The sequence below is a fragment of the Arachis stenosperma genome, chromosome 6 (assembly GCF_014773155.1).
Source record: "Arachis stenosperma cultivar V10309 chromosome 6, arast.V10309.gnm1.PFL2, whole genome shotgun sequence".
NCBI lineage: Eukaryota > Viridiplantae > Streptophyta > Magnoliopsida > Fabales > Fabaceae > Arachis > Arachis stenosperma.
The window spans coordinates 104116695-104128793 of record NC_080382.1 but is presented as its reverse complement, the minus strand read 5'-3'; the positions used below and the strand labels follow the sequence as shown (position 1 = coordinate 104128793).

The 12099-nt window shown below is 39.7% G+C and overlaps 1 protein-coding gene across 1 annotated transcript; it reads right to left on the bottom strand.

Moving 5' to 3' along the window:
• Positions 1-6241: 6241 nt before the first annotated feature.
• On the bottom strand, positions 6242-7125 carry LOC130934358 (uncharacterized). Its single transcript, XM_057863936.1, has 3 exons — positions 7078-7125; positions 6665-6987; positions 6242-6581 (listed from the first exon to the last, which is right to left on the bottom strand). Exons 1-3 carry the CDS (start codon positions 7123-7125, stop codon positions 6242-6244), a joined length of 711 nt encoding a protein of 236 aa, XP_057719919.1.
• Positions 7126-12099: the final 4974 nt, after the last annotated feature.

Here is a 12099-nt window from a genome sequence, read left to right as displayed (position 1 = left end):
AACATTAAATACCTCACTTCAAGGCAGCAGGAAGCCAAGTAATGAATAAACTGCTACCTAAAATCCCTTTGAGGACAGTAAAAGCCCAGAGAGGAATAATTATGACCCTCAAATGCCAAAATAGAGTGGAGAGTTGGCGTTAAACGCCCAACCCATGCTCAGTTCTGGCTTTCAAATGCCAGAAACAAGTAAGGAATTGGCGTTGAATGCCCAAAGAAAGCTCAATTCTGGCGTCCAGACGCTAGAAACAAGTAAGGAGTTGGTGTCTAACGCCACTCCAGGTTCCACCCCTGGTATTCAAATGCCAGTGAGGGATTAGACACATACAAGTGCTGATAGCAACCCCTCTAAAAAGGCTTCTCTAACCACATCTGTAGGAAATAAACCTGCAGCAACTAAGGTTGAGGAATACAAAGCCAAAATGCCTTATCCTCAGAAACTCTGCCAAGCGGAACAGGATAAGTAATTTACCCGCTTTGCAGACTATCTCAGGACTCTTGAAATAAAGATTCCATTTGCAGAGGCACTTGAGCAAATACCCTATTATGCTAAGTTCATGAAAGAGATCTTAAGTCATAAGAAGGATTGGAGAGAAACTGAAAAAGTATACCTCACTGAAGAATGCAGTGCAGTCATTCTGAAAAGCTTACCAGAGAAGCTTAAAGATCCCAGAAGCTTCATGATACCATGCACATTAGAGGGTACTTGTACCAAGAAAGCTCTATGTGATCTTGGAGCAAGTATCAACCTAATACATGCATCCACTATCAAAAAGCTTGGTTTGACTGAAGAAGTCAAACCAACCCGGATATGTCTCCAACTTGCTGATGGCTCCATTAAATACCCATCATGCGTGATTGAAGACATGATTGTCAAGGTTGGGCCATTTGCCTTTCCCACTGACTTTGTGGTGCTGAAAATGGAGGAGCACAAGAGTGCAACTCTCATTCTAGGAAGACATTTCCTAGCAACTGGATGAACCCTCATTAACATCCAAAAAGGGGAATTAACTCTGAGAGTCAATGAGGACGAGTTTAAGTTGAATGTTGTCAAAGCTATGCAGCATCCAGACACCTCAAACGACTGCATGAGCATTGATATTATTGACTCTCTGGGGGAAGAAGTCAATATGACTGAGAGTATCGAATCAGAGCTAGAGGATATCTTTAAAGATGTTCAGCCTGATCTGGAGGAACCAGAGAGAATAATATAACTTCTGAAAATCCCTCAGGAAGAGGAGAAACCTTCTAAACCCGAGCTCAAACCATTACCACCATCCCTGAAACATGAATTTCTGGGAGGTGACACTTTTCCTGTAATCATAAGCTCTACCTTAAAACCACAGGAAGAGGAAGTACTAATTCAAGAGCTGAGGACACACAAGACAGCTCTTGGGTGGTCCATCAGTGATCTTAAGGGCATTAGCCCAGCCAGATGCATGCACAAGATCCTATTGGAGGATGACGCCAAGCCAGTGGTTCAACCACAGAGGCGGCTGAATCCAGCCATGAAGGAGGTGGTGCAGAAGGAGGTCACTAAATTACTAGAGGCTGGGATTATTTATCCTATTTCTGATAGCCCCTGGGTAAGCCATATCCAAGTCGTCCCTAAGAAGAGTGGCATGACAGTGGTTCATAATGAAAAAAATGAACTGGTTCCTACAAGAACAGTTACAGGGTGGCGTATGTGTATTGATTACAGAAGGCTCAATACAGCTACCAGAAAGGATCATTTTCCTTTACCATTCATAGACCAGATGCTAGAAAGACTAGCAGGTCATGATTACTACTGCTTCCTGGATGGATATTCAGGTTATAACCAAATTACAGTAGATCCCTAGGATCAAGAGAAAATAGCATTCACATGTCCATCTGGAGTATTGTATACAGAAGGATGCCATTTGGTCTGTGCAATGCACCTGCAACCTTTCAAAGGTGCATGCTCTCTATTTTCTCTTATATGGTGGAAAAATTTCTAGAAGTCTTCATGGATGACTTTTCAGTATTTGAAGACTCATTCAACTCCTGTCTTGACCATCTAGCACTTGTTCTAAAGAGGTGCCAAGAGACTAACCTGGTTTTAAACTGGGAGAAATGTCACTTTATGGTGACTGAAGGAATTGTCCTTGGGCACAAAATTTTAAACAAGGGAATAGAGGTGGATCAAGCTAAGGTAGAGGTAATTGAAAAATTACCACCACCTGCCAATGTTAAGGCAATCAGAAGCTTTCTGGGCATGCAGAATTCTATAAGAGATTTATTAAGGATTTTTCGCAAATTGCAAAACCTCTGAGCAATCTGCTGGCTGCTGATACACTATTTGTCTTTGACAAAGAGTGTTTGCAGGCCTTTGAGACTCTGAAAGCTAAGTTAGTCACAACACCAATCATTTTTGTACCAAACTGGGTATTACCATTCGAACTAATGTGTGATGCCAGTGACCATGCCATTGGTGCAGTATTGGGACAAAGGCACGATAAGCTTCTGCACGTCATTTATTATGGCAGCTGTATTCTAAATGATACGCAGAAGAACTACACAACCACTGAAAAGGAATTGCTTGCAGTGGTTTATGCCATTGACAAATTTAGATCTTATTTAGTAGGATCAAAAGTGATTGTGTACACTGACCATGCTGCTCTTAAATATCTACTCACAAAGCAGGATTCAAAACCCAGGCTCATAAGATGGGTGTTGCTTCTGCAAGAGTTTGATATAGAAATAAGAGACAAAAAAAGGGACAGAAAATCAAGTAGCTGATCACCTGTCCCGGATAGAACCAGTAGCAGGAGCGTCCCTCCCTCCTACTGAGATCTTTGAAACCTTTCCGAATGAGCAATTGTTTGCTATACAGGAAGCTCCGTGGTTTGTAGACATTGCACACTAGATTAAAAGCTCAGTAATAGTCCAGCTAAAGACAGTAAAGAAGCGCTTGCTGGGAGGTAACCCAGTCATGAGTTTATTTTATTTGTAATTTTAATTCTAAATTAGATAATACATTTCAGTGAATGATACAGAGAAATAAAGGTTCAGGACATAAAGCAGAGGAATCACAGAGAAAAGGACATCACTAGCGCAAAAACGCTAGAAAGAAGCAGCAAGTGGGCGTTAAACGCCCAAAACAAGCAAGGACTGGGCGTTAAACGCCCAAAGGAAGCATCTCCTGGGCATTTAACACCAGGATTGTAGGGAGGAGAATTTTTGAAATTGCCTCTCCTTCTATTCCTCTCCTTTCCTTTCTTTTGATTGAGGACAAGCAAACTTCTAAATTTGGCGTGTTTTTCCGTGATCATTGAGCTAAAACTCATCAAGATCATGGCACCTAAGGGAAAACAAACCACTTCAAGAGGCAAGAAAGAGAATATTCTAAAACCACTTTGGAATCAAGAGAAGTTCTTAACCAAAGAACATGCAGACCATTACCACAAAATAATGGGTCTGAGATCAGTGATCCCAGAAGTTAAATTCGATCTGAAAGAAGACGAATATCCAGAGATACAGGAGCTGAAGCACCAGAAGCTGTCTCTTGAAGGACCAGACACCCCACAGGTTGAAGGAGCACCCATCATCTCCCAAACTAAAGGTTGTTGAGTCCTAATCTTAACCTTAAATCTGTGATAACTTTTATTTTTAGGAACCTATCTGATTAGTAGTAATTAGTATCTTTATTTTGATTTTATCTCCAATTAAACTATCATCATCAAACATGAATAATATAGCAGATTTTTAGAATAAGGAGGCAATATTTTTTCGAGTTTTTAATAAGGAAAATTATAATTATTTATATGTGGTGGCAATACTTTTTGTCTTCTGAATGAATGCTTGAACAATGCATAATTTTAATAGTGGAGTTTATGAATGTTAAATCTGTTGGCTCTTGAAGGAATGATGAATAGGAGAAATGTTATTGATGATCTGAAAAATCATGAAATTGATTCTTGATGCAAGAAAAAGCAGTGAAAAAAAAGAAAAAAAAAAGAAAAAAAAGCAGAAAAAGCCAATAGCCCTTTAAACCAAAAGGCAAGGGTAAAAAGGATCCAAGGCTTTGAGCATCAATGGATAGGAGGGTCCAAGGAAATAAATCCAGGCCTAAGCGGCTAAATCAAGCTGTCTCTAACCATGTGCTTGTAGCATGCAGGTCCAAGTGACAAGCTTGAGACTAAGTGGTTAAAGTCGTGATCCAAAGCAAAATAGTGTGCTTAAGAACTCTGGACACCTCTAATTGGGGACTTTAGCAAAGCTAAGTCACAATCTGAAAAGGTTCACCCAGTTATGTGTCTGTGGCATTTATATATCCGGTGGTAATACTGGAAAACAAAGTGCTTAGGGCCACGGTCAAGACTCATAAAGTAGCTGTGTTCGAGAATAAACATACTAAAATAGGGAAATCAATAATACTATCTGAATTCTGAGTTCCTATGGATGCCAATCATTCTGAATTTCAAAGGATAAAGTGAGATGCCAAAACTGTTCGGAAGCAAAAAGCTACTAGTCCCGCTCATCTAATTAGAATATGAGCTTCACTTAAAACTCTGAGATATTATTGCTTCTTGATTCCTTTTTATCCTATCTTATTTATCTAGTTGCTTGGGGACAAGCAACAGTTTAAGTTTGGTGTTGTGATGAGCGGATATTTTATACACTTTTTGGGGGTAATTTCATGTAGTTTTTAGTATGTTTTAGTTAGTTTTTAGTATATTTTTATTAGTTTTTAGGTAAAATTCATATTTCTGGACTTTACTATGACTTTGTGTGTTTTTCTATGATTTCAGGTATTTTTTGGCTGAAATTGAGGGAGCTGAGCAAAAATCTGATTCAGGCTGAAAAAGGACTGTTGATGTTGTTGGATTCTGACCTCCCTGCACTCGGAATGGATATTTTGGAGCTACAAGAGTCTAATTGGCGCGCTCTCAATTGGGTTGTAAATTAGACATCTAGGGCTTTCCAGCAATATATAATAGTTCATACTTTGCTCGAAGATAGACGATGTAAACTGGTGTTTATCGCAAGTTCCATGTTCCATTCTGGCGTTAAACGCCAAAAACAAGTTGCAAATTGGAGTTAAACGCCCAAAACAGGTTACAACCTGACGTTTAACTCCAGAAACAGCCCAGGCACGTGAAAAGCTCAAGTCTCTGCCCCAGCACACACCAAGTGGGCCCCAAAAGTGGATTTCTGCACTATCTACCTTAGTTTACTCATTTTCTGTAAACCTAGGTTACTAGTTTAGTATTTAAACAACTTTTAGAGATTTATTCTATATCTCATGACATTTTAGATCTAAACTTTGTACTTTTTGACGGCATAAGTCTCTAAACTCCATTGTTGGGGGTGACGAACTCTTTAGCGTCTCGATGAATTAATGCAATTATTTATGTTTTCTATTCAAACACGCTTGTTTTTATCTAAGATGTTCATTCGCACTTCAATATGATGAATGTGATGATCCGTGACACTCATCACCATTCTCAACCTATGAACGCGTGCCTGACAACCACATCCGTTCTACATTAGATTGAATGAGTATCTCTTGGATTCCTTAATCAGAATCTTCGTGGTATAAGCTAGAATCCATTGGCAGCATTCTTGAGAATCCGGAAAGTCTAAACCTTGTCTGTGGTATTCCGAGTAGGATTCAGGGATTGAATGACTGTGATGAGCTTTAAAATCGCGAGTGTTGGGCGTAGTGACAGATGCAAAAGGATCAATGGATCCTATTCTGACATGATCGAGAATCGACAGATGATTAGCCGTGTGGTGACAGCGCACCTGGACCATTTTCACTGAGAGGACGGATGGTAGCCATTGACAACGGTGATCCACCAACACACAGCTTTCCATAGGAGGAACTTTGCGTGCGTGAAGAAGAAGACAGGGGGAAAGCAGAGATTCAGAAGACAAAGCATCTCCAAAACTCCAACATATTTTCCATTACTGCATAACAAGTATTATTTAATCCATGCGTTTTATTTACTACCAATCAAAACTGTGAATTACTATTATCCTGACTAAGAATTACAAGATAACCATAGCTTGCTTCAAGCCAACAATCTCTGTGGGATCGACCCTTACTCACGTAGGGTGTTACTTGGACGACCCAGTGCACTTCCTGGTTAGTGGTACGAATTGTGAAAAGTGTGATTTACAATTTCGTGCACCAGTGCCCTCCCAGCACCTTATCTCTGCTTCTCTGGATAGTTAGAGGCTTTATGCCCCGGCTTCCCACATGAGTAGCATAAACCCTAGCCGGCCTTGCACGGAACACCAAGATGGTAACTCCCACATCTAGCACACATCTGCTCATTCTGAGGCTGCTTCCTAAATCTCCTCCCTGGAACATTGTTGTTATTAGGCCTCCTAAAGTTATTTTGACCCTGAGTTCTTTGTGGTGTAAAACCTTCCCACTTGAAGGGCAGACCTCTAGGAGCAAAACTCTTCCCTCGGTTCAGTGGGAATGATTCCCTATGACTTCCTCTTTCTGCAGCTGCCTTCTTCAGACACTCTTCGGTAACTCTGCCCTTACTATGAAAGTCCTGATCTCCATAGGCCCTACTAAACTGTAGATATTGCTTCGGAGCCCTCCTTCGTACTTGATACACTTTCACTACTCAAAGTCTCCCGGAGCTCCTTGACACATACGGGAGAATCTAAACAACTCCTCAAACTTGTCTATATATTCAGATACAGAAATAGCACCCGGCTTTAGCTGCAGTAGCTCCAATTCCTTGGCCGTTCTAGCGGAGTTCAAAAAGTACTTCTTGTAAAATTCCTCCTGAAAAGCATCCCAGGTGATAGGATCATCACCATGTTGTAGGAGATGTCGGGTTCCCTGCCACCAGTGTGACACTTCCCCAGTAAGCAGATAAGTAGCAAACTCGACGCACTGCTTTTTAGGTACCAACTGCGCTTGCAGTGTGTGCTCCATAGCTTGAAACCAAGTGTCGGCTTCGGTCGGATTGGTGGTTCCCTTGAATTTTGACGGATTAACCTTTAAGAAGGTCGCCAATGTCATCAGACCTTAGGTCCCGTTTTCACCATTACCCTCATGATTATGGTTGTTCATCTACTGTCCGAGTGCCTCAGCAGTGGCCTGCATATCAGCAACCATGTTCTGCAACGCAGCCATGAAGTTCACCGGATCGTTCGGATTGGTTTCTGGCACACGAGTACCGATACGTCCTCTCCCACGGCCTCAACCGCATACACGAGGCGCCATCTGGTTCCTATACACACCAAATAATCGATATCAAGTTGATCAGTCTCAATATCGGAAGTCTAGTGCTCAAAGTCCCAAATGCATGTTCATGAACATTTATGCCAGTTGTATCATTCAGATATCCTAATAGTACATAAATACATACATATAGAATGCACAGAAGCATAGTCAGTCCATCCCTCAGGCTCTACAGGAACAAACTGCTCTGATACCATAATGTAACACCCTACCACACAGAGTCTTATGCTTACATCATAAAACAGTGGTGGTGAGGTATTACGACCTCTAAAAGAAAAATTTAGTACGTATAGTAGTGTGAAAAATATTTATATCTAGGAGCCTTTGAAGAAAAAGGGGTAAGTCAAAACCGATAGATCAAAAAGCGCAACACTCCGATCGATAACGTAAACGAACAGTTAGAGAGTAAGCTAAAGCGAAGAGATATATATATAAGAATGCCAAAATACATATATCAAGACTCGGGACTCGGTTTGTGAAGATAACCGGTCCGAGCATATAGTATACATACATATATAGTAAGGAAATCCCAAAAGAACCCAACAGACAAAATACAAAACCTGTTTCTCCAAAATAACCTCTAAGAGGAGTAAATACAAAATATACATATACAATGGAGAATATAAGTATCTAAACATGTATATAATAATCAAAATAATATCCCCAAAGCTAAGGATATTCGCCAAAAAAGAAGTCTCCAGCATGCCTCAGCGAGGAGCCTCTCGTCCTGCATCTGAAAACCAGAAAATCCGCATGGGTGAGAACTGGAGGTTCTCAGCATGGTAACAGTGCCCAAATATCTAACATGTAATGTCCTGGGAATGCCGAAGGCAATCCTAGAACTTCCAGATTATAATCAAAGCGTACAAGCATACTAAACCATGAAATGAAAACAGGCGACTAACTTCATGATCTTCGGTATATATATATATATATATATATATATTCCCTTTCTATATCCTGCAAACCTCCCAATTGCCAACCGTAATAGATGCAAACACAAGTATATCAAACAAAGAAATACACAAGTAGGAAGCAGATAAGACAAGTAGGAAATTAGCAAGTAATAATGCAACCAATTAGCCAATCCAAATAAATCACATATAATGCATATGATGCATGCCTGTCCTAGTGGTTGATGAGTCTCATCTGTCTGTTATAAAGCCAACACGACAAGTCCTGGTAACTGATGAGCGGATAATTTGTACACTTTTTGGCATTGTTTTTAGTATGTTTTTAGTATCTTTTAGTTAGTTTTTATTATATTTTTATTAGTTTTTAGTTAAAATTCACTTTTCTGGACTTTACTATGAGTTTGTGTGTTTTTCTGTGATTTCAGGTATTTTCTGGCTGAAATTGAGGGATCTGAGCAAAAATCTGATCCAGAGACTCAAAAGGACTGCAGATGCTGTTGGATTCTGACCTCCCTGCACTCGAAGTGGATTTTCTGGAGCTACAGAAGCCCAATTGGCGCGCTCTCAACGGCGTTGGAAAGTAGACATCCTGGGCTTTCCAGCAATATATGATAGTCCATACTTTGCCCAAGATTTGATGGCCCAAACCGGCGTTCAAAGTCACCTACAGAAATTCCAGCGTTAAACGCCGGAACTGGCACCTAAATGGGAGTTAAACGCCCAAACTGGCATAAAAGCTGGCGTTTAACTCCAAGGAGAGTCTCTACACGAAAATGCTTCATTGCTCAGCCCAAGCACACACCAAGTGGGCCCGGAAGTGGATTTCTATGTCATTTACTCATCTTTGTACACCCTAGGCTACTAGTTTTCTATATATAGGACCTTTTACTATTGTATTATCATCTTTTGATCACTTTAGATCTCTAGATCATCTTTTGATCATGTTTTTATGATTGAACCCTCTTTGGGAGGCTGGCCATTCGGCCATGCCTAGACCTTGTTCTTATGTATTTTCAACGGTGGAGTTTCTACACACCATAGATTAAGGTGTGGAGCTCTGCTGTACCTCGAGTATTAATGCAATTACTATTGTTCTTCTATTCAATTCCGCTTGTTCTTTGTCCAAGATATCACTTGTTCTTCAACTTGATGAATGTGATGATCCGTGACACTCATCATCATTCTCACTCATGAACAAAGTGACTGACAACCACTCTTGTTCTACAAGCATACGAGGCTCTAGTGAATATCTCTTGGATTCTTTAACCGGAATCTTCGTGGTATAGGCGAGAACTGATGGCGGCATTCAAGAAAATTCGGAAGGTCTAAACCTTGTCTGTGGTATTCTGAGTAGGATTCAATGATTGAATGACTGTGACGTGCTTCAAACTCCTAGCAGGCGGGGCGTTAGTGACAGACACAAAAGAATCGATGGATTTTATTCCGGCCTGACCGAGAACCGACAGCTGATTAGCCATGCTGTGACAGAGCATAGGAACATTTTCACTGAGAGGATGGGAGGTAGCCATTGACAACGGTGAAACCCTACATGAGCTTGCCATGGAAAGGAGTAAGAAGGATTGGATGAAGACTGTAGGAAAGCAGAAAGACGGAAGGGAAGGCATCTTCATACGCTTATCTGAAGCTCTCACCAATGATATACATAAGTATCTCTATCTTTATCTTTATGCTTTATTCATCATCTATACCCATTTGAGTCTGCCTGACTGAGATTTACAAGGTGACCATAGCTTGCTTCATACCAACAATCTCCGTGGGATCGACCCTTGCTCACGCAAGGTATTACTTGGACGACCCAGTGCACTTGCTGGTTAGTTGTGCAAAGTTGTGTAGTGAATCACAATTTCGCGCACCAAGTTTTTGGCGCCGTTGCCGGGGATTGTTCGAGTATGGACAACTGACGGTTCATCTTGTTGCTTAGATTAGGTATTTTTTTTCAGAGTTCTTAAGAATGAATTCTAGTGTTTCAAGGTGATGTTCTTATCATCACCAAAGCTGATTGATCATCATCAATTTAGCTCTTGAATGCAATGTCCTGCTGAAGCTTAGCTAGCTATGTCTAATTCCTTTAGACTAAAGCTTTAGACTAACATTGCATGATTCCTGGAATTCTCATTAAGAATTTTGATACCTTCATTTTCCTTTTCACTTAATTTTCGAAAAATCCAAAAAAAATTACAAAATCATAAAAACAAAAAAATATTTCTTGTTTAAGTCTAGTGTCTCATTTTAAGTTTGGTGTCAATTGCATGTTTCTGTTTTTCTTGCATTTTTCGAATTTATGCATGTGTCTTCATTAATCTTCAAGTTGTTCTTGATGATTTTCTTGTTTTGATCTTTAAATTCTATTGACTTGAGTATTTTTGTTGTTTCTCATATGCATTCTCATCTTGTTAGTGTCAGTAGTATACAAACTGCTAAGTTTGGTGTCTTGCATGCATTGATATTTGATTTTAGTTGCATTTTGATTATTCCTCATTATTAAAAATCCAAAAATATTTTTAATTTGTGTCTTTTCAAGTCAATAATACAGAGAATTGAAGATTCAGAACATACTGCAGAGGAATTATACAGAAAAAGCTGGGCATTCAAAAATGCCCAGTGAAGAAGACAGACTGGCGTTTAAACGCCAGCCAGGGTACCTGGTTGGGCGTTTAACGCCCAAAAGGGTATAGTTTTGGGCGTTAAACGCCAGAATGTGCACCATTCTGGGCGTTTAACGCCAGGATGGCACAAGAGGGAAGATTCTGTTTTCAAATCAATTTTTTTCAAGTTTTCAAAGTTTTTCAAAATCAAATCTTTTTCAAATCAAATCTTTTCAATCAAATGTTTTCAAAATCAATTTCTTTCCTTTTTCAAAGATACTTACTAACAATTAATGATTTGATTGAACATCTCAAATTTGTTGCCTTTTCTGTTGAGAAAGGTTTAATGTTTGAATCATATCTTTTCTTGTTAGGCAAGTCATTAATTTTTAAAATCAAATCTTTTTAAAATTGTTTTCAAAATCATATCTTTTCAATCATATCTCTTTAATCACATCTTTTTCAAAATAGTTTTCAAATCATATCTTGTTGATTTCTAATTTCAAAATCTTTTTCAAAAATCACTTTACTTCTTTCCCACTTTTGTTTTCGAAAATCAATTAGTGTTTTTCAAAATGTTTTCAAAATCTTTTACTTAATTTTCGAAAATTACTTCCCTTCTTCTCACATCCTTCTATTTATGGACTAACACTATTCCTTAATGCAAAATTCGAACTCCATCTTCTTTGATAAGTTCGAATTTTCTACCTCTGTCTTCCATTTTTCTTTTCCTCTGACACCTCAAGGAATCTCTATACTGTGACATAGAGGATTCCATATTCTCTTGTTCTCTTCTCTTTCATATGAGCAGGAGCAGAGACAAAGGCATTCTTGTTGAAGCTGACCCTGAACCTGAAAGGACCTTGAAGCGAAAGCTAAGAGAAGCTAAGGCACAACTCTCTGTAGAGGACCTGACCGAATTCTTCAAAGAAGAAGAACACATGGCAGCCGAAAACAACAACAATGCAAACAATGCAAGGAAGGTGCTCGGTGACTTTACTGCACCTACTCCCGACTTCTATGGGAGAAGCATCTCTATCCCTGCCATTGGAGCAAACAACTTTGAGCTTAAGCCTCAATTAGTTTCTCTAATGCAACAGAATTGCAAGTTCCATGGACTTCCATTGGAAGATCCTCATCAGTTTTTAGCTGAATTCTTGCAAATCTGTGACACAGTCAAGACTAATGGGGTTGACCCTGAGGTCTACAGACTGATGCTATTCTCTTTTGCTGTAAGAGACAGAGCTAGAGTATGGTTGGACTCTCAACCTAAAGAAAGCCTAGACTCTTGGGAAAAGCTAGTCAATGCCTTCTTGGCAAAGTTCTTTCCACCTCAAAAATTGAGT